The 21,803-nt window shown below is 51.7% G+C and overlaps 3 protein-coding genes across 3 annotated transcripts in view; 1 reads left to right on the top strand and 2 right to left on the bottom strand.

The window, feature by feature from the left end:
* LOC132809051 (structural maintenance of chromosomes protein 1A) overlaps window positions 1-10,451 on the bottom strand; it is a 50,596-nt gene extending 40,145 nt beyond the window's left edge. Inside the window, exons 1-5 of the mRNA XM_060822429.1 lie at window positions 10,259-10,451; window positions 3,709-3,897; window positions 3,013-3,125; window positions 2,086-2,289; window positions 473-711 (exon numbers count right to left, since the gene is read on the bottom strand). Coding sequence (XP_060678412.1) covers window positions 473-711; window positions 2,086-2,289; window positions 3,013-3,125; window positions 3,709-3,897; window positions 10,259-10,367 — 854 coding nt within the window. The 5' untranslated portion in view covers window positions 10,368-10,451. The remainder of the gene's footprint in view (window positions 1-472; window positions 712-2,085; window positions 2,290-3,012; window positions 3,126-3,708; window positions 3,898-10,258) is intronic.
* A 95-nt stretch (window positions 10,452-10,546) lies between these two features.
* Window positions 10,547-20,545, top strand: LOC132809037 (RIB43A-like with coiled-coils protein 1). The gene is made up of 8 exons (XM_060822413.1): window positions 10,547-10,741; window positions 11,240-11,368; window positions 13,380-13,461; window positions 15,070-15,414; window positions 15,882-16,000; window positions 16,807-17,034; window positions 19,125-19,291; window positions 20,401-20,545. Exons 1-8 carry the CDS (start codon window positions 10,547-10,549, stop codon window positions 20,480-20,482), a joined length of 1,347 nt encoding a protein of 448 aa, XP_060678396.1. The 3' UTR covers window positions 20,483-20,545.
* Window positions 20,546-20,785: 240 nt separating this feature from the next.
* Window positions 20,786-21,803, bottom strand: part of hsd17b10 (hydroxysteroid (17-beta) dehydrogenase 10) — a 12,047-nt gene continuing 11,029 nt past the window's right edge. Inside the window, exon 6 of the mRNA XM_060822412.1 lies at window positions 20,786-21,801. Coding sequence (XP_060678395.1) covers window positions 21,714-21,801 — 88 coding nt within the window. The 3' untranslated portion in view covers window positions 20,786-21,713. The remainder of the gene's footprint in view (window positions 21,802-21,803) is intronic.

Here is a 21,803-nt window from a genome sequence, read left to right as displayed (position 1 = left end):
CCTTCTGCCTGCTCTTGGCTCATGTCCCTCTATTCCTTGCATATTCGGGTGCTTTTCTAAACATCCCTTAAATGCCTACCTTCTCCACCACCTCCCTGGCAGCACATTCCAGACTCTACCACTCGGTGTAAAACACTTGCCCTTCACATTTCCCCCCCTCATCTGAGCTGCATGTCCCCCTGCGTATTAGACATTTCCACACTCTGACCTATCTATGCATCTCATTATTTTACAGACATCCATCATTTCTCACCTCAGCCACCGCCGCTCCAAGGAAAACAACCACTTCTGTTCAGGCTGGTGAAATACCAAAAGGCGCTCAGGGGACAGCCCGAGACTGCAAAACGTGCTTCAAAATTGCAGAATCTGCCTTCTCTTGGTGAGCTCTATGTACACACACACACACACACACACACACACACACACACACACACAGACCATGAGTCCTGAGCCTCATTCCCCGTATACCTACTTGATTTCTTTCTCGATCTGCTGCTGCTCCCTGATCAACTTGCCGACTTCCTTCTTCTGCACCTTCATCTCCTCTTCCACCTTGTCCATGCGTTTCTTGTCCTTCTCAATCTCCTTGTTGCGAGCAGCGAGGTCTTTGCTCAATCGCTCGATCTCCGATTCGTTGTGGTAGAGCTTGAAGAGCTGCAGCTGGACCTGCGCACGAGCCAGCTCGTCCTTCAGACGCTGGTAGCGTTCTGCCTGACAGGAAGGAGGATCAAAGCAGTGAACAACAGCATCAGCCAAGGAGACCCACTCACCTTCTCACATTGGCTGCCAGGCCTGTTTCAGGTGGGTGCAATCTCTCTCCCCGGAGCTCGACGGCAATCGGTTCCACGCCACATCCCACAAACACCAGCCTCATGAACCATGCCCGACACAGAACATGTTGGTAATGTTACTGAGAGAGCACTGCATTGCAGCAGGGTCAGCACTGAGGGAGCGCTGCACTGTCACAGGATCAGAGCCAAAGGAGTGCCGCACTGTCGCAGGGTCCGCAGTGATTGAGGGCCAAGCTGCCATCATTCAAGCAAGTCTGTGTGTGCAGTTTCTCTGGTGCCTCTACATCCTTTTTAGTGACCACGCATCTGCCTAATGTTCCAAATATGACTTAACCGAAACAATGTATTGTCATTAAGCTGTGGGTATTATGAAGATCTTCATAACAGTACAGCAAACTTTATTTCAACCCATACCTTATGAACTTGCACTCTCAATTAACTGGCAAAAATTATACAGCTGAAATACCAGAAGCTTTTTGTATTATTGTTGTTGTGGTTCTGTTCGCCGAGCTGGGAGATTTTGTTGCAAACGTTTCGTTCCCTTCACAGGAGGCTCCCAAGCACTGAGGATGCCACCTAAACAGGGTACGAAACGTTTGCAACAAAAAACTCCCAGCTCGGCGAACAGAACCACAACAACGAGCACCCGAGCTACAAATCTTCTCACAAACTTGTATTATTGTTATTAATTAGTTGAGGGTGCAAGCTCTCTGTCGTTGATTTTATATTTAAGACAATCTTGCATTATTACTTAAGTGTTTTTTTACTGCAAATGTAGTATTAAAAAAGTGAACTGTAAACCCCCTGTATTATGTTTCTATAATTTAGTGTGTGTTTTTACATTAATTATGTGACCTTTTTTACTAACTAATAAAAAAGTTAGTAGCCTTTTTACTAATTGGCTACATACGTGCCAGTTAGTAAAAAGCTTGTTGTACTGCAGTTGGATAGGGTAAACTCCGAAGATGCTTCCTCTCTCGGGGCAGATCTAGGGCTGAACCAATAGACAACAATCATCAATAAACACTGAGACTTCAGGAGTAATGTCTTCACCAAGTGAACAACGGGAAGGTGGAATCACTTCCCCAGGGAGCAGTGTCAGTGAATAGTGCTGATGTGTTTACGGCAGTAAATGGTGTAGTACTTGAAGGAATGGGGGGTATGCCGATGGCTTAGTGGGAGCATGGGAAATCTGAGATAACGTACTAGGCAGGTGGAGACGTAGAAACAAAAACAGCAGCAAAGTAGACGGGCCAATGTCAAATCTCTGGTCAATCACACGACAAGTACTTACCTCCTCCTTCTCCTGCTTGGCTTCTTTGCGCTCTGCCGCGATGTTCTTCTTCCGGTGATAGTTAAACTGCGTGTCCTCCTCGGCTTTCACCATCTCCTTCTTTCTCTTGTCGTACTCCTGGGCCAGCTCCCCCGAGCGGCTGATCTCCTCAAAGAGGGCAGTCCGTTCTTTGGGATTCTTCATGGCGATGGACTCCACCGCACCCTGCAACAGCCGCAACACCGGTGTTACTTCCTACGCTTGGAGGCACGCAAACAAATACCAGGCACCCAGACACATCAAACTTTCCAGACAAGACGCCCCCACATGCTCCTTGGCTCAAAATCCTGGAATTCTCTGACTGGTAGAATGATGGTCTACCTACAGACGGGAACTGCAGTGGATCACCACCTTCTTGATGGGCAACTGGGGACGAGTAGTAATGTTGATGCAGCTCATCAAGCCTGCACCAAACCACTGAAGTGCATCTCACCCAGACCAACACCACCCTATCCCCATATTAACCATGACTAATCCCCCTAGCCCACACACTCCTTGGTGCTATGGGGCAATTTAGCATGGCCACCCACCTGACCTGCACAACTTCGGGCTGAGAGAGGAAACCTGAGCACCTGGAAGAAACCCACACAGACGTGGGGAGAATGTGCAAATTGCATGCTGACAGTCACCTGCAGTCCTGGGTCCTGTCAGTCAGCAATGCTATCATTGTGTCACCCCAAGTTAGTAACAAACAATAAGATAGGATATTTGTAATAACGATCAACACATTCTGTAAAAGTCCATCCAGTCCACTGAGCCCCAGTAGGGAAGGAAATCTGTCACTCTTTCTCTGTCTGACCTCACATGATGAATCGAGGCAGAGGGGGAAAGCCTGAAATGGAGGCAGCGAAGAGCGATCATAAACAGGTCACAGTTTGGAAAGGTTACCTGAAACACTAAGAAGTTACGGGCTTTGATGAGAATTCCCAGTTTCTCCAGCTGCTCACTGTAGTCCTGCAGGGGCACCACCTTGTTGTTGATCCTGTACTCCGATGAAGCACCTGGAAAGTTATTACGAATTAGTGCAGCTCGATGAGGAGGGCTCGAGGTCCTGAGGACAAAGGCACATCTTCAGCAGCATCAGGATGGCAGCTGCTGGGTATTCACTACCTCCCTCCACCAAATTAACACATTTGAAATCCTTTGCTTCTAGCTTTCACCTTTATCTACTGCACCATGTCTCAATTGGGAATGTTGTCACTTTAGTGGTAGAACTGCTGGGGGTAGGGAGAGCCTGCTGTCACTCTAGAGACTCGAGGACTATAATCTAGGACGGTAACTCAATCATAGTGTCACGGGGGTGCCGCAGTCTTGTGTGGCCAGCAGTGAGGGAGCGCCACGCTGTCAGAGGGTCAGAAGGTCAGAGTCAAAGACGCGCCACATTGTTGAAAGGCCAGTGCAAAGGGAGCAGCACGTGGTCAGAGGACCAGTGTTGAGAGAGTAGTGCGTTGTTGGATGTACAGTACAGGGATGGTGTGTAGCCTGTTCTATACTGTCGCAACAATCCTGCGCAGAAACTGAAGAACAGTATCCTTTTAAGCAACTCGCAAACCAATCCAACTGCTTCCCTTGCTGGTCACTCACCCACAATCACCCTGGTGAACACCTTATCATCACCAGAGTCTTCAGCATACACCATGCTGACCAGGGCACGGTTGGCTGCTGGTTTTCCCACTGGAGCACCATGGATCAGGTCCTTCAGCGTCTTCACCCTCAGGTTACTCGTCTTCTCCGCCAGGACAAAGCTGATGGCGTCCATGAGGTTTGATTTGCCTGAGTAGGAAGGATTCAGATCATCATTCCTGCGTTCAACACATCAGACTAAAAACAGAGAGGTTGAGGGGGTGAGCTGATTAAGACCTTAGAAACAATGAAACGGTTTCAAGTGGGTGGAGGTCAAATTTCAAATTGCAGCAGGAAACCAGGGCTAGAGGTGGAGTTGGGGGAAAATCAATATAAGACAGTGATAAGGCCAATCAGGGAATTCTGGAGAAACACCTATACCCAAACAGGGGCCAAGAATATGGGACTCAAGCAGGAGAAAGGGAAGTTGGACAAACACAAGAGGCAGAAAGGAATGGATGAGTACAGGCATGGGTTGGAGGGAACGCAGTGGTGGGAGAAAGCTCATGCGGACATAGTAACCCACTCTGGGGAGATAAAAACCATACACACGTAGGAGATAAAGGAGTGCAGAAATCCAAGGAGGGCTGATCATGACATTTAGAGCGATTTTCAGCAAGATCCAGAGGGCTCGTCTTTTCATGGACTCAGCTCCACCTAACCCGCTTGCTCGCCATAACCTTCATTCCTTTTGCCGTTTAAAAATCTACCTTTCCTTTAAAAACATTCAACAAGGTAGTCTCCACTGTTTCATCGGGCAAAGAATTCCAAACATTCACAACCTTGGGATGAAGAAGTTCCTCCTCACTTTTGTCCTACTTATTTTGAGGCTATACCCTCAGCTGGTAGTTTCACCCTCCAATGAAAATAACTTCCCGGCTCCTAACTTATCTGTAGTTTTCTGTGCTTCATTAAGGTTCTCCCTCATTCATCTAAATTCCAATGAGTACAATCACAGTCTAATCAATCGCTTCTCTTAAGCCAAACATCTCAATTCTGGAATCAATCTAGGGAACATCTCTGCACCCCTCCAGTGCCAGGGTATCATTTCTCAAGTAAGGAGACCAAAACTGTACACAGTACTCCAGAGGTGGTCTCACTAGCACCCCATACAGCTGCAGCATAGCTTCCCTGATTTTAAACTCCATCCCTCCAACAATGAAGGACAATATTCTTGCCTTCTTAATTGCCTGGTGCACCTGCAAACCAACTTTCTGTGATTCAAAAATCCACAGATGAAATCCATTATGGTGACCAGTGACTGGGGAGGGAAACCAGGTAAGGAATGCGATGGGCATGTAATCCGAAGACTGAAGTGATCTCTAAGGAAGATTAGCAATAACAATGTTCCTGTACTGCACAGAACACACCCCTGCCTTCTTCCAAAACCAGCAGTTCAACATTTTGACTAAAAGCTGAAAACGCTGGAGAAATTCAGCAGGGCTGGCAACGTGTGGAACGAGAGAGAAAGGCAGTGTTAACAATTTGTGCTTGCTGAGACTGTCCTTCAGAAGTGAAAGGGTGGGATAATGGTGTTTCTTTTAAAACTGTCAACAAAGGAGGAAGAGGAGTGAGTGGAACAAACAGCAAGGATGCAATGGCAAAAGACAGAGGGAGTGCCAAAGGTGGGAAAGAAAGGGTAGAGATATACAATAGGTGTTAATGATACGTGAGAAAAATTGCTGGGAGCAAAGTGGATAAAATGCAAACAAAACGCTGGAGAATGGAAACAGGTTACAATCAGGGTGGAGGGTAGAGTTGACGCTCTGAAGTCACTGAACTCAATGTTGAGTTGTGAGGGCGGTAAAGTAGCCATGCAGAAAAGAATGCGTTGCTCCTCCAGCCTGTGTTTAGCTTTGTTGGAACATGGCAGTGGACTAAGGATGGAAACATTAGCAGAGGAACAAGATGGCTGATTGAAATGGCAAAATGAAAGTGGGAGGCCGTTCTTACAGACAAGGCGGACGCGCTGCGTAGTCTGCACTTGGTCTTGCCAATGAGTAGACTCTTAGATTGGGATTCTGGATTAGTGGTGCTGGAAGAGCACAGCAGCTCAGGCAGCATCCAAAGTGCAGCGAAATCGATGTTTCGGGCAAAAGCCCTTCATCAGGAATAAAGGCAGTGAGCCTGAAGCGTGGAGAGATAAGCTAGAGGAGGGTGGGGGTGGGGAGAAAGTAGCATGGAGTACAATGGGTGAGTGGGGGAGGGGATGAAGGTGATAGGTCAGGGAGGAGAGGGTGGAGTGGATAGGTGGAAAAGGAGCTAGGCAGGTCGGACAAGTCCGGAGAAGTCATGGGGACAGTGCTGAGCTGGAAGTTTGGAACTAGGGTGAGGTGGGGGAAGGGGAAATGAGGAAACTCTTGAAGGCCACATTGATGCCCTGGGGTTGAAGTGTTCCGAGGCGGAAGATGAGACGTTCTTCCTCCAGGCGTCTGGTGGTGAGGGAGCGGCGGTGAAGGAGGCCCAGGACCTCCATGTCCTCGGCAGAGTGGGAGGGGGAGTTGAAATGTTGGGCCATGGGGCGGTGTGGTTGATTGGTGTGGGTGTCTCGGAGATGTTCCCTAAAGCGCTCTGCTAGGAGGCGTCCAGCCTCCCCAGTGTAGAGGAGACCGCAAAGAGAGCAACGGATACAATAAGTTATATTAGTGATGTGCAGGTAAAACTTTGATGGATGTGGAAGGCTCCTGTAGAGCCTTGGATAGAGGTGAGGGAGGAGGTGTTGGCACAGGTTTTACAGTTCCTGCAGTGGCAGGGGAAAGTGCCAGGATGGGAGGGTGGGTTGTAGGGGGACATGGACCTAACCAGGGAGTCACAGAGGGAACAGTCTTTGCGGAAGGCGGAAAGGGGTGGGGAGGGAAATATATTTTACCTCTTAGATTGGGAGCAGAGCACTGGTGGACCAGACTGAACGAAGTACCTCCAAAAGGTCCAAAATGCCTCTTTGCCCTGAATGTGCATTTAGAACCTTGGACAGTGGGCAAGGTAAAAGAACAAGGGTCACATCTTGCACTGTCACACAGAAAACTGCCGTGAGTGTTGGCACAAGTGAGGGAACAGGACGATGAACCAAAGTGACGAATGACAGAGGAGTATACTGGGGAAACATGGAGGCAACATTCCTAGTTACACGTTACCCCCAAGTCCTTTTGCATTGCAGCTTTCTGCAGTTTGCCCTTGTGTTCTCCCTTCCAGAATAAACAACTTCACATTTTCCCACGTTATACTCTAGATGGGAAGGCAAGTGGTGAGGATGAAACAGAGCCTGCAGAGATTACAGAACATAGAACTGTATAGTATAGGAACGGGCCCTTCTGACCACGCTGTTGTGCCAAACATTACACCAAATTAAACTAATCCCTTCTGCCTGCTGTTGGTCCATATCCCTCAATTATTTGCATATTCATGTGCTTGTAAGTCCTTTAAATGCCCCGAATGTATCTGTCTCCTCCACCACTATCCCATGCAACATGTTCCAGGCTTCTACCATGCTCTAGCTCCTTTGAACTTTTCCCCTATCACCTTAAATGCATGCCCCCTAGTTTTGGACATTTCAACTCTGGGAAAAAAGATTCTGTCCTTTAACCCTATTGACGCACCTCATAATTTTATAGACTTCTAACAAGTCTCCCTCAGCCTCCACCACTCCAGAGAAAACAATCAGAGCTTTTCTAGCCTCTCCTTATAGCTCATACCCTCTAATCCAGACAGCTTCCAGGTAAAATTCTGCACGCTCGCCAAAACCTCCACATACTTCCTAAAAAATAACTGAAAGAACTACGGATGCTGTAAATCAGAAACAAAAGCAAGAGGTTGGGGAAAAGCTCAGCAGGTCTGGTAGCTTCTGAGAAGAGAATTCTGAAGCATAGTCACCAGACCAGAAACGTTAACTCTGTTTCTCTCCACAGGGACTGCCAGACCTGCTGAGCTTTACCAGCAATTTCTGTTTTTACTTAACATCCTTCCTGTAATGTGGTGACCAGAACTAAACGCAGGACAGATTAAGGGAATGGGCAACAATTGAACAGATGGAATATAGATTTTAATTCCCCTTCCCACTCCCTTTCCGCCATGACCATCCTTGTCCTCCTCCATTGCCACAGCAAATCGGACCACAAACTGAAGGAACACCACCTCATCTTCTGCCCGGAGGACTCAACAGCGAGTTCTCCAATTTCAGATAATACCCCTTCCCATCCCAACACCCTTCCATTAATCTGATCGACCCTTCCTTCCAGCTACCAACCAGATTCATTCCTCCTATTGACACCTATGTTCACCTGTCCCGATCTCACCACATCGCACAGGGTGTGCACTAGGCAGGGTCAACATTATCAAGATCAGCACTATTTGAAGTTAGAAAGCCCATTCACTAGTGTACTAACAGCCAGGAAGCAGCTGTTCCTGAACCTGCTGGTGCATATTCAAGCTTCTGTAACTTCTGCCATGGAGAGAGAGCAAGCTAACACTTCAAGACTAGATGATCAATGTGTCCTTGTTTGCTACATCCACCTGCACTGCTCACAAAACAAAACTTTTCACTGTACTTAGGTACATGTCACTCAAATACAAATGAAATAGAGATGTATAGTACAGAAACAGACCCTTCGGTCCGACCAGACATCCTAAATTAATCTAATCCCATTTTCTAGCACTTGGGCCCTACCCCTGTAAGATTAGAGTGGCAAGGAAAAGCACTGCAGGTCAGGCAGCATCGATTAGAAAATCGACATTTTGGGTAAAAGCACTTCATCAAGAATGGCAAACCTCATTCCTGATGATGGGCTGCTGCCCGAAACATCGATTTTCCTGCTCCTCGGATGCTGCCTGACCTGCTGTGCTTTTCCAGCACCACTCTAATCTTGACTCTAATCACCAGTATCTGCAGTGCCCACTTCTGCCATACCCCTCCAAACCCTTCCTATTCACGTACCCATCCAGGTGCCTTATAAATGTTGTAATTGTACCAGCCTGCACCGTTCCTTTGGCAGCTCATTACATACACACATCACCCTCTGCGTGAAAAGGCTGCCCCTTAGGACCCTTGCCCCACTCATCATCTTAAACCTATGCCCCTCTAGTGCTAGACTCCCCCACCCCAGGGGGAAAATACCTTGATTATTTACCATACCCATGCCCCTCAATATTTTATATTTTATAAACCTCTACAAAAACATCCCTCAGCCTCTCCCTTTGGCTCAAGCCCTCCAACCCCAATCTTAATAAACCCTTAAATCAAGATTTGGAGATGCCAGTGTTGGACTGGGGTGTAAAAAGTTTTTTAAAAATCACATAACACCAGGTTATAGTCCAACAGGTTTGTATGGAAGAACACTAGCTTTCGGAGCGACGCTCCTTCATCAGGTGGTAGTGCCCGTTGAACTATAACCTGGTGTTGTGTGATTTTTAACCCTTAAATCAAGGTTCCCCTCCCCCCAAACAGCATAAACGCTCTCTACTTTAAAAAATAACCCCAGTTGATCTATGCAGAGCTGAAATGTCCTCCACCCTCCACCTCCAACCTCCACCCTCCACCAACTCCATCTCCTCCACCCTCCACCACCACCTCCATCTCCTCCACCCTCCACCAACTCCATCTCCTCCACCCTCCACCAACTCCATCTCCTCCACCCTCCACCACCACCTCCATCTCCTCCACCCTCCACCACCACCTCCATCCTCCACCACCTCCATCCTCCACCACCTCCATCCTCCACCACCTCCATCCTCCACCACCTCCATCCTCCACCACCTCCATCCTCCACCACCTCCATCCTCCACCACCTCCATCCTCCACCACCTCCATCCTCCACCACTTCCATCCTCCACCACCTCCATCCTCCACCACCTCCATCCTCCACCACCTCCATCCTCCACCACTTCCATCCTCCACCACTTCCATCCTCCACCACTTCCATCCTCCACCACTTCCATCCACCACCACTTCCATCCTCCACCACTTCCATCCTCCACCACTTCCATCCTCCACCACCTCCTCCTCCACCATCCTCCACCACCTCCTCCACCAACCTCCACCACCTCCACCAACTTCCTCCACCAACCTCCAACACTCTCCACCTCCTCCTCCCTCCACCCCCTCCTCCCTCCACCCCCTCCACCTCCAACCCCTCTATCCTCCACCACCACCACCCTCCACCCTCCACCCTCACCACCACCACCCTCCACCCTCACCACCTCCATCCTCCACCACCTCCATCCTCCACCACCACCACCACCTCCTCCACCCCCCACCTCCTCCACCCTCCCCACCTCCAACCTCCTCCACTCTCGCAGTGTGTTTTTTAAATGTAAATTGTTCTGGACATTTTTCGTTTTGCAGATCAACAAAATAGAAAATGTTGCTGACGGGAAATCCCTCCAGGTTTCCAGCTGCGGGTCCAAATCCTGAGGTAAATAGGTTTATTCCCGCCCCCCCGGAGGTGGGTAGATGAAGGGGGGGGGAGAAGGAAGGAGGCCTCGGCCTAGCGCCAAGCCTCGGCCTCGATTTCCTCACCCGAGCCATTGGGTCCGATGATGGCCGTGAACTTCTTGAAGGGCCCGATGATCTGTCGGCCCTTGTACGACTTAAAGTTCTCGATCTCGATGAGCCGCAGGAAGCCCATGGCGGCGACAAGCACCGCCGCCGCTGCCGCCAAAACACCGAGCGAGGCTTTCGACGGACAACACCGCCCTCCCGCCTCTTGCGGGAAAATGGCGCACGGCACGGCCCCCTGGGACTTGTAGTTTTCTCCCCGCTTCGGGACCATTGACGACCATAGCCGAGAGGACTACAACTCCCAGGATGCCGCCCCCCGCCAAGGCGGCGCAGGCGCTTGCGTTAGGAGGGCCGGACGAACGGCCATTCTCGGGAACAGCCAGAGAACTACATTTCCCGAGAGGCCTTGCGCCGCGCATGCGTCGTCTAGACCCAGGAAACCCGCCCACCTGGTCCTTGCTCCCTATTGGCCGGATTAAAGGGGACTCGCCTTCGGGATTGGTAGAGAGGGACGTCAGGCATTCACATGGAGTCGGGCGGAATGTTCCATCCCGTGCAGTTGGGGGGGGGTTATCAAATCCAATATTTTTAATTCTTTGCTATCCTGGTGAGAGAGTCGTTGACCACACTGATCTTCACTGGGAACCAAGGTGCTAACAGGCGGTTTAAATTCTCTAGAGCGGTGAGAAGTGGTAGAATTGTCGGTTTGTGAAGAGTGCATTGGTGAAGTCACCCCCCCTCCCGTTTCTCAATGTTCTCTGTTGCTATGGCGACCCAAAGCGTCCCTCTGTTGTTTGCTACAGTGGCCGAGTTGGCAACAACTTGTTGGGTCATTGGGGGGAAGAGCAGGCTTTTTGGGGGTCTCCTTGAATGAATGGTGGCTGACCACCAAACCAGGGACAGGAAAGCAAAGAAGTCAAACACAGCCAAACTCCCAAAGCTTATTGAAGATAAATATAGATTTCTACAGGTTGATCTGGTTAAAGTTTGTGTGACTAGAGCCAAGGCAGCATGTACAAGTTGGACCTGCCTGTTGACCCCAAAGAGACTGCAGCCATCGAGCGCAGGAAGAACGCAGAGGCCCAGCGCCAGAGCCGCATTTTCAATGCCAGGCACAGAACCATCGGGGTGAGCGATCCTGCCCAGTGGTGCCAGGGGCTGATTGGCAGGGGAGACGTCGTTCACTCATTGCCCCTTACCCCATCCTGCCTTCATTAGATTAGATTACCTAACCACTGAGCCACCATGCCGTCCTCTCCTCGCGGTTGGGAGTAGGGCCTGTCCGCTCACCCAGGCTGGTTTGCAATGCCAAGTGATGCCAATGTCACGGGTTCAATTCCCATGCCGGCTAAGTAGGAACTCTTCTCCATGTCCTCAACTCCTCACCTGAGGTTTGGTGACTCTCAGTGGTTTTCTCTCTGTCTTCATGAAAGGGCATGCCAATGGTCCAGTACGGCTGTGGCAACTTTACCATGGGTCTGCAACTTGCCCTCTAGCCCTCAACAAGTGAGCAACATATTGCCTTTATTCGTCAGCTTCAATTAGGCCTTAGAATATTGCATTCAATTCCAGTCACCACATTACAGCAAAGATGTGGAGGCTTTGGACAGGATGCAGAAGAGCTTTGCCTGAATTAGAGGGCATGAGGTCTACAAAAAGGCTAGCAAAACTCAGAGCTTGTTTTCTCTGGAGCAGCAGAGGCTGAAGGGAGATTTGATAGAAGTCTATAAAGTATGAGATGCATAGATAGGGTTGACAGTCAGAATCTTTTTCCCAAGAGTTGAAATGTGTAAAATCTGGGGGCTTGCATTTCAGGTGAGGGGGCAAAGTTCAAAGGAAATGTGAAGGACAAGCGAATGCTTGGTGTCTGGAACTTGCTGCCAGGGATGGTGGTGGAGGCAAATATGATACAGGTGTTTAAAGGGCTTTTAGATAAGGACATGAATTTGCAAGGAATGGAGGGATATGGACAAAGGACAGTCAGAAGGGATTAGTTGAATTTGGTGTCATGATTAGCACAACATTGTGGGCCAAAGAACCAATTACTGTGCTGTACAACTCTATTCTATGCTAATTGGTAGCATAATGGTAACATCTCTGGATGAGTGATCCAGCAGTGACCCAGACTGTGGCAGTTCATGGAATTTAAATTGAATAAAATCTCCGAGATTGAGAGTAGTGACATACGCACGCCATCCAGATTGGGAACAACATGGGCCATTCCTTCAGTGTCTCCAGGGTCAGAATCCTGGAACTCCCTCCCCAATGGAGCACTGTGTGGGATGTTCCTACACCACACGGGGAGTGCAGTAGGTCAACAAGGCAGGTCAAGATTAGAGTGGTGCTGGAAAAGTCGACGTTTCAGGCAAAAGCTCTTCATCACCCTAATATTGACTCTAATCTCCAGCATCTGCAGTACCCACTTCCGCCAAGAAGGTAGGTCACCCCCCTACCTTCTCAAAGGGCAAGTGGGGATTGATAATCTGGGAGAGAACAAGGACAGCAGATGCTGGAGAGTCGCAAGGTAGGGCTCTGGAAAAGCACAGCTCAGACAGCATCCACAGAGCAGGATTCAGGCATAAGCCCTTCATCAGAAGTGTGATAACGCTAGCCCTATCAGCAACACTCCCTATCCTATGAATGAATACAATTAACTCCAAAAGTACAGAATACAATTTTCTTTGGCATTCTTCAGTTCTGAGGAAGGGTCAATTGACCCAAAATATTAACTCTGATTTCTCTCCTTAGATGCTTCCAGACCTGCTGAACTTTTCCAGCAACTTCTGTTTTTATTTCTTTCAGTTTTTATTGTGTTAAAATTCTAACATACAAATAATTCCTGTACTCAGAAATTATTTTATATTGTTCTGCATTGTGCACACAAACTGGGTACAGCCTGTATTGTGAAAGGGGGGAATGATTTGACAGGGCCATTCGTAGGGGAGGGAGCCCCGTGGAGGAAGAAATAGAGGGAGCCATTGGAGAGGCTGAAGTGAAATTGGGATGTGAGGGGGTTCATGTGGAGCTAATGTACTAGCATGGGTCAGAAAGGCTGAATGGTCTGCCTCAGCGCCTGCTAGCTCCTCCTTATTCACTGGCCTCGCGGCTGCTGGAATTTTCTCTTTTGTTACCTGTGAAGGTGGATATCCCGTTCCTGGATCAGCAAGTCCTGGATAAGAAGACAAGAGAAGACAGGGAACGTCTGCGGGACAACGCTTACGGTAACTCCTCCAATCCTCTCCTCTGCGACAATGTTCATAGGCAACCCTGACTCACCATTAAGTGGTAGGTCAATCCACAAAGGAGCCGGGTGTAATCGGTGAGCCCAGAGCAAAAGAGTGCACTCCAAACAGTCTGATACATCAGCATGTTGGCAGGATGGTGTAGAGGGAGCTTTACCCTGTCCCTAACCCCATGCTGTCCCTGTCCTGGAGTGTTTGATGGGGGACATGTCAGTTCAGCTTTACTCTGTATCAAACTCCGTGTTGTTCATTTTCTGGGAGCATTTGATAGGGCAGTTAGACGGAACTTGACTCTGCATCAAAACCTGTGCTGTCCCTGTCCCTGGGAGTGTTTGATGGGGGACAGTGTAGAGTTAGCTTTACTCTGTATCTAACCCCGTGCTGTCCCTGTCCCTGGAGTGTTTGATGGGGGACAGTGTAGAGGAGCTTTACTCTGTATCTAACCCCGTGCTGTCCCTGTCCCTGGGAGTGTTTGATGGGGGACTGTGGAAGGAGCTTTACTCTGTATCTAACCCCGTGCTGTCCCTGTCCTGGGAGTGTTTGATGGGGGACCGTGGAAGGAGTTTTACTCTGTATCTAACCTTGTGCTGTCCCTGTCGTGGGAGTGTTTGATGGGGAACTGTGTACAGGGACATTTCCTGTCTGTTCAAGGCAGATCTACTCACTCGGTGCTGAGGGACTAGTGCACCGTGGGAGGGTCAGCGCTAAGGAAGCAACCAGTTTTGGAGGATCTGTGTTGAGGGGGCACCGCACTGTAGGAAGGTCAGTGCTGAAGGAGTGGGCACTGTCGGAGGGTCAGTGCTGAGGGAGTGCCGCACTGTAGGAAGGTCAGTGCTGAGGGAGTGGGCACTGTCAGAGGGTCAGTGCTGAGGGAGCGCCGCACTGTCAGAGGGTCAGTGCTGAGGGAGTGCCGCACTGTCAGAGGGTCAGTGCTGAGGGAGCGCCGCACTGTCAGAGGGTCAGTGCTGAGGGAGTGCCGCACTGTCGGAGGGTCAGTGCTGAGGGAGTGGGCACTGTCGGAGGGTCAGTGCTGAGGGAATGCCGCACTGTCAGAGGGTCAGTGCTGAGGGAGTGGGCCCTGTCGGAGGGTCAGTGCTGAGGGAGCGCCGCACTGTCGGAGGGTCAGTGCTGAGGGAGCGGGCACTGTCAGAGGGTCAGTGCTGAGGGAGCGCCGCACTGTCAGAGGGTCAGTGCTGAGGGAGCGCCGCACTGTCAGAGGTTCATTGCTAAGGGAGTGCAGCACTGTTGGAGGGTTGGTGTTGAGGGAGTGCCGCACTGTCAGAGGGTCAGTGCTGAGGGAGCACAAACTAAAATAGGGTCAGTGCTGAGGAAGTCAGTACTGTGGCAGGGTCAGTGCTGAGGGAATGTGCACTGTCAGAGGGTCAGTACTGAGGGAGGGTGCACTGTGGGAGGGTCAGTGCTGAGGGAGTGGGCGCTGTCAGAGGGTCAGCACCAAAGGAGAGTGCACTGTATGTTGTTTAAGAGTGACCCTCGGCAAGACAGAGAGTAAATGCGAATTCAATGATGAACTGTGTGTGTGTGTGTGTGTGTGTCCAATCTTCCCCTTCTCCCTCTTGCCCCGAGCAGATACAGACAGTCTCCGTTATGACAAGGCAGCCCAGCTCCTTGAGGCACAGGAACAGGAGAGGGTCCGCCAGCTGAACAAGGAGGTGGAAGAGTTCCGCTCCCGGTACCAGAGGCCAGAGGACCAGCGGGAGTTCGACCTGTGGGACCCGCAGCAGCTGAAGAAGGACAAGCCAGCCCGGGTCAGCGATGATGACCCCCGCTGCGGACCCTCCAGCTTGCAGAAGTTCGAGGGTGAGGACCTCAACGAGAAGGCCCGCAGGAAGCTGCAGCAGCAGGAAGCACGCAAGTGGCTGACAGCACAGAAACTGGAGAGGCAGAGGCTGGAACGTGACCAGAAGTTCGCCGGTAATCGCCGCCCTCCAGCTCCCAAAAAAAAAGTCCCCCTCCGTCTGCAAACCGATCCCTGTTCCCCCGCTCGACTGCCCCCTTCTGATAACTCCCCCGATGGACCACAGACCGATCCCTATCTCTCGGTGTGGCTGCTCCCTTCTGAGACCTGTCACCGTGTCCCTGGGTGACTGCCCCTGACCGTCCCCAATTCTTATCTGAACTGCTCACTGCTGAAAACTCCCCCTCGGGGCCACAGATCCATCCCCATTCCCTGGGGTGACTGCTCCCTTCCGAAAACTCTCCCACGGAGCACAGACCAATCCCTGCTCACTCCCGAGAACGGCTGCTCGGCCCACAGACCGATCCCCATTTCCCATCTCCCTTCTGAAATCTCCCCTTTGGCTTTTAGACCGATCCCCGTTCCCTGGCTTGACGGCTCTCTCTTGCCCACCTCCTGAACCACCATGTGTTTCTCCCCACAGATGACCTGTACCACAAGAAGGAGATGGAACTAGACCAGAGAGCCACGGAGCTTGCCCAGATGGAGGAAGAGGCACGCAGAGCCCTCGCTGCTGCCACCCTCAACTACAACATGGCGCTGGTAGGGGCCCAACCGTGGTGGGTCGCATGCAGTTCTTGTTGGCAACAGCCGTTCGCCAGGCATCAGAAACCGTTCCCCTCCAAAAGGCTCGATAACAGGGAGATGGGGAGGAGTTGGGGGTGGCAGATCTGAAAATGCACTGCCCAGGAAGATAGTCACAGTGGGGAAACCTTGGACTGAATTGCCTTCTCCTCTGTAACAGGCTGGGGGAGGAGGGGCTGAATGGCCTCCTGTGTAACAGGCTAGAGGAGGGGCTGAATGGCCTCCTGTTCCTGTGTAACAGGCTGGAGGAGGAGGGGCTGAACGGACTCCTGTTCCTGTGTAACAGGCTGGAGGAGGAGTGGCTGAACGGCCTCCTGTCCCTGTGTAACAGGCTGGAGGAGGAGGGGCTGAACGGCCTCCTGTCCCTGTGTAACAGGCTGGAGGAGGAGGGGCTGAATGGCCTCCTGTCCCTGTGTAACAGGCTGGAGGAGGAGGGGCTGAATGGCCTCCTGTTCCTGTGTAACAGGCTGGAGGAGGGAGGGGCTGAATGGCCTCCTGTCCCTGTGTAACAGGCTGGAGGAGGAGGGGCTGAATGGCCTCCTGTCCCTGTGTAACAGGCTGGAGGAGTAGGGGCTGAATGGCCTCCTGTCCCTGTGTAACAGGCTGGAGGAGGAGGGGCTGAATGGCCTCCTGTTCCTGTGTAACAGGCTGGAGGAGGAGGGGCTGAGTGGCCTCCTCCTGTCCCTCCATTCTGGTGGGTGGGTTTTGTCTGCCCGCTCTCACCGGGGGTCCGTATCTGTCCTCTGCACACCCCAATCCTACAGGCAGCTGAGCAGGCAGCAGTGAGGGAGGTGGAGGCTCAGCGAGAGATGGATGAGAAGTTTGCCGAGATGGGGAACCACGTGTATGGGGACATCCTGACGGAGAACCCCGAGGTGGCTGTCAGCGCCTTCGGCCCCCACCGCGTGGTGACAGACCGGTGGAAAGGGATGAGCCCACAGCAACTGGAGGAGATCCGCCGACAACAGAAGCAGCAGATCGAGGAGAATAAGGTGGGTCAGCAGAAATCCCAAACCTTCAGGCGATATATCAATGCAGGAAGGGCACTGGCTAACAGGGAGGGAACGAGAGACAGAGACACAGAGAGTATGCACATGACAGAGACAGAAGGAGGGAGAGACAGACAGAGAGACAGACAGAGAGACAGACAGAGAGACAGACAGAGAGACACAGAGACAGAGAGTATGCACATGACAGAGACAGAAGGAGGGAGAGACAGAAGGAGGGAGAGAGAGAGAGAGAGACACAGAGAGAGAGAGACAGAGAGACAGAGAGAGAGAGAGACAGAGAGAGAGAGAGAGAGAGAGAGAGAGACACAGAGAGAGAGAGAGAGAGAGAGAGAGACAGAGAGACAGAGAGAGCGAGAGACAGAGAGAGCGAGAGAGAGAGACACAGAGAGACACAGAGAGAGAGAGAGAGAGAGAGACAGAGAGAGAGAGAGCATGCACATGACAGAGATAGAGGGAGGGAGGGGGAGACAGAGGGAGGGAGGGGAGACAGAGAGAGAGAGAGAGAGAGTGCACATGTGACAGAGAGAACGCACATGAGCGACAGAGAGGCAGGACTAGCTAACTTCCACGAAGGACACAGAGAGAGAGTAGGGATAAATGAGCCGTAACGAGTGAAGTGCAGCAGAGATAAATTCTAGAAATACTGCGCTCAGTTCAGGTCTCCCTACTACAGAGAACATGTTGTGAAACTTGAAAGGGTTGGAGGATCGGAGCTACAGGGAGAGGCTGAATAGGCTGGGGCTATCTTCCCTGGAGTCTCAGAGACCGAAGGGTGACATTATAGAGGTTTACAAAATCATGAGAGGCATGGACAAGGTCTTTTCCCTGGGGTCCACAACTAAAACTAGCATAGGTCTTAAGGCGAGAGGGGAAAGATTTAAAAGAGACCTAAGAGGCAACTTTTTCATAGAGAGGGTGGTGCGTGTGTGGAACGAGCTGCCAGAGGAAGTGGTGGAGGCTGGTACAGTGACAGCATTTAAAAGGCATCTGGATGGGTAGATGAATAGGAAGGGTTTGGAGGGAGATGGGCCGGGTGCTGACAGGTGGGACTAGATTAGTTTATGATAACCGGTCAGCACGGACGAGTTGGGCTGAAGGGTCTGCTTCTGCGCTGTACATCTCTATGACATTATTTACCGCCCAACTATTTCTCACCTCTGTCAAGACTCAAGGCCCACGAAACGCTAGCAGCTAAGTTCAGCGAGTAATCGGGGAAAGCAAATGGAATCTTGGCCTTGAACAGAAAAGGGAGTGGAATATAAAAGGAGGGAGCGCGCAGCGACCGTCAGTGAATTTACTCAGAGCTGGGGTTTTGGTAACGAGGGGAGTCAGGTCACAGAGACCATCAGGAAAACAGAATTGCAGCCACGGCCAGTTAAGACCACGTTCTCGACGTCAAACAGAGACGATGGAAAATTACTTCTCTCAAAGAGCTCAGAACTCAGGATATTGAATAAATTTGAGGGGTTTGGGGCAGCCACAGCAGCTCAGTGGTCAGCACTGCAGCCTCACAGCACCACAGAGCCAGGTTCGATTCCACTCTCGGGTGACAGTCTGAGGGGGGAGCTTGCCTGTTTACCCCGTGTAACCTGCAGCTTCCTCCCGTGTTCAGGTTAGTGCGGACTGGCCAGGCTAAAATGTTCATGCTGCACAGGTAAGGTTGTGTTAGCTGTGGGGGGGAAGGCAGGGTCACAGGGACTGGGTGGGATGCTCTTGACTTGATGGGACAAATGGCCTACTTCCATACAGGAGCGGTGATGTGACTGATTGATGATTGTTTTCAATCAGCAACAGATGAAAGGGTTATGGAGGGCAGGGCAGCAGGACGGAGCGGAGGCTGAGATGAGATCATGTACCGGATGGCATAGCAGGCTGCCAGGTCTGAATGTCCTGCCCCTGTTCTTAATGAACGGGACAGCAGGCTTGAGGGACCAAATGGCCCGGCGTTGTTACTGATGCGGGTGTACATTGATCTGGGACTCGGCTGGGGGGGGGGGGGGGGGGGGACACTCGGTGAATGGGGGAGAAAAAGGTAGTGAGCCCAGTGACTCTTGTCCCCCCCCCCCGCACAGAAGCTGAGGATGAGAGAGGCGCAGATCGACGCTGAGTGGGACCAGCAGCGGACACTGGCAGCACGGGCAGCCATGGCATTGGAGCAGCAGGAAGAGGAGGGGGCCAAGCGACTGAGACAGGAGCTGGACAGATACAACAATCAGCTGGCCAAGGAGCAACTTGCACAGTGAGTGACAGATCATCAAGGCTGGAGGGGGGAACCAGGGGGGGGTGACCGGGGAGGGGGATGCTGTGCATGGAGTGAAGGGTTTTGTTTCCCTGTACCGGGAGCGGTCAATCCTGTATGTAAGACCTCACCTGAAAGACTGAACGTCGGATAGCGGACTGTTTGTACGGTGACATCGTCAAATTACACTTTGGAGACTGTGTGGTCTGTCTCTACTCCCGGGCTGGCCCTATCCTGGGGGTGTTTGATGGGGGGGGTGGGTGGGGGGGGGGTGAAACAGTGTAGAGGGAGCTTTACTCTGTATCTAACCTTGTGCTGTCCCTGGGAGTGTTTGATGGGGGGACAGTGTAGAGAGAGCTTTACTCTGTATCTAACCCCGTCTGTCCCTGTCCCTGGGAGTGTATGATGGGGGGACAGTGTAGAGAGAGCTTTACTCTGTATCTAACCCCGTGCTGTCCCTGTCCCTGGGAGTGTATGATGGGGGGACAGTGTAGAGAGAGATTTACTCTGTATCTAACCCCGTGCTGTCCCTGTCCCTGGGAGTGTTTGATGGGGGGACAGTGTAGAGGGAGCTTTACTCTGTATCTAACCCTGTGCTGTCCCTGTCCCTGGGAGTGTATGATGGGGGGACAGTGTAGAGAGAGCTTTACTCTGTATCTAACCCCGTGCTGTCCCTGTCCCTGGGAGTGTTTTGATGGGGGGACAGTGTAGAGGGAGCTTTACTCTGTATCTAACCCCGTGCTGTCCCTGTCCCTGGGAGTGTTTGATGGGGGGACAGTGTAGAGGGAGCTTTACTCTGTATCTAACCCCGTGCTGTCCCTGTCCCTGGGAGTGTTTGATGGGGGGGACAGTGTAGAGGGACCTTTACTCTGTATCTAACCCCGTGCTGTCCCTGTCCCTGGGAGTGTTTAATGGGGGACAGTGTAGAGAGAGCTTTACTCTGTATCTAACCCCGTGCTGTCCCTGTCCCTGGGAGTGTTTGATGGGGGGACAGTGTAGATTGAGCTTTACTCTGTATCTAACCCCGTGCAGTCCCTGTCCCTGGGAGTGTTTGATGGGGGGACAGTTTCAGGGATCAGACGTTTAACACTAGATATTCTGGTTTGCAGTCAAGTCTACCTGGACGAGGAGGTTTACACAAACCCGCCCACTGCTCAGTACTTCCTGCAGTTTAACACATCCAGCCGTTGATAAGACAACGCAGCATCGCACTGCAGGTAGCGGTGATGCCATGATGGGATACTGGCGCTGACATGACCAGCTGACCAACTATAAACTGCGGATTGGACCCTTTCTCGGTGTTACCCCAGCGACTGCAGGACAAGGGGGTGGGTGTGTGTGTGTCTGTCTGTGTGTGTGTGTGTGTCTGTGTGTGTGGGGGGGGTGGGGGTTGTTATTGGCATTACCCGCTGGCTGGGAGATTGTACTAACCCACCAGCCTCCGAGACCATCATGGAACTATAGTTACTTATTCAAAAATAAAAGACATGTGAGAACAATCCCATCACTGTTTAATCAGAGAAGCACACGATGATCAACCTTCGAGAGTCTGGTCAGGCTCAGGGCCCCGCCGAGAGGGAATTCAATGCTGGGATCTCAGCAAGGCAGCAGCTTCCCATGCCCCAAGCCCAGCCTCACACACTGATCGCAATGTATTTACACACCGGAATCAAACAGAGAGCAGCAATACCAGACGGATATCGCTGGAGGAACTCACTCGGAGCTGAGGCAGAGGGAAAGGGAAAGAGAGAGGAGTTGAAATGTTAACTCCGCTTTCTCTACCTCTCTTTCTCCAAAGACCTGCCGAGTTCCTCCAGCGATTTCTGTAACCGAAACTGGGATCGGCCATTTCGACACGACTGACCGTTCACCCTCCTCCACCAACCCGTGCACGCCCACTGACCGAGACACGCAGCTCGGGGGTAAAGCAGTACACAGTACCCCGCTGTGGGGGGGGGGATACATCACATTTAACCCACCCCACTCTCTGCGGTCGGTCAGCAGATGGGCGCGGGCTCCCGCGTCGAGATCCCGTCCCGGACCAGCGGCAAGGAAGGCTGCGGGATCTCAGGGAGGGCGGTCAGGTTAATCTCAGGGATGGGGTCAGTCGCTCAGAGACCCCATGGATATCGAGCAGCCATGGTCCGCTCCAGTCAGAGGGCCCAACCCCTTGGGACGCCCCACCCCCCCAGGTCCTGAGGCAGTGGGCTGGCACAGAAGGAACACTGTGGATAATCCGTATGACCCGACAAGGGACAGGGTCCTGGCTGCTAGCGGTGGGGGAGGGGGGAAGAGTTGGAAGGCATGGATGGTGGGCAGTCCCTGGCAGCATCAGCTTGCGGATAGTCAGCGTTTGTCTGAGGGAACAACGTCGCATCCCTCCCCCTCACACTCTGCCCCCCTCCCCCCACTCTCTCCCCACCTAGGGCTGCATTCGGATGGCACCGTCCAGTCGGATGACCTCTCCGTTGAGCATGGGGTTCTCCACGATGGTCTGTACCAGGTGGGCGTA

The sequence above is a fragment of the Hemiscyllium ocellatum genome, unplaced genomic scaffold (assembly GCF_020745735.1).
Source record: "Hemiscyllium ocellatum isolate sHemOce1 unplaced genomic scaffold, sHemOce1.pat.X.cur. R, whole genome shotgun sequence".
Classification (NCBI taxonomy): domain Eukaryota; kingdom Metazoa; phylum Chordata; class Chondrichthyes; order Orectolobiformes; family Hemiscylliidae; genus Hemiscyllium; species Hemiscyllium ocellatum.
The sequence above is the reverse complement of the archived record's forward strand: the minus strand, read 5'-3'. Positions and strand labels throughout refer to the sequence as shown.

Coding starts and splice junctions, on each gene's coding strand:
- LOC132809037 (XM_060822413.1), top strand. CDS start 10,547: ATGCCGCCCCCCGCCAAGGCGGCGCAGGCGCTTGCGTTAGGAGGGCCG. Junction 10,742..11,239: donor GGGACTCGCCTTCGGGATTG/GTAGAGAGGGAC, acceptor TTGTGTGACTAG/AGCCAAGGCAGCATGTACAA. Junction 19,292..20,400: donor GCCAAGGAGCAACTTGCACA/GTGAGTGACAGA, acceptor TCTGGTTTGCAG/TCAAGTCTACCTGGACGAGG.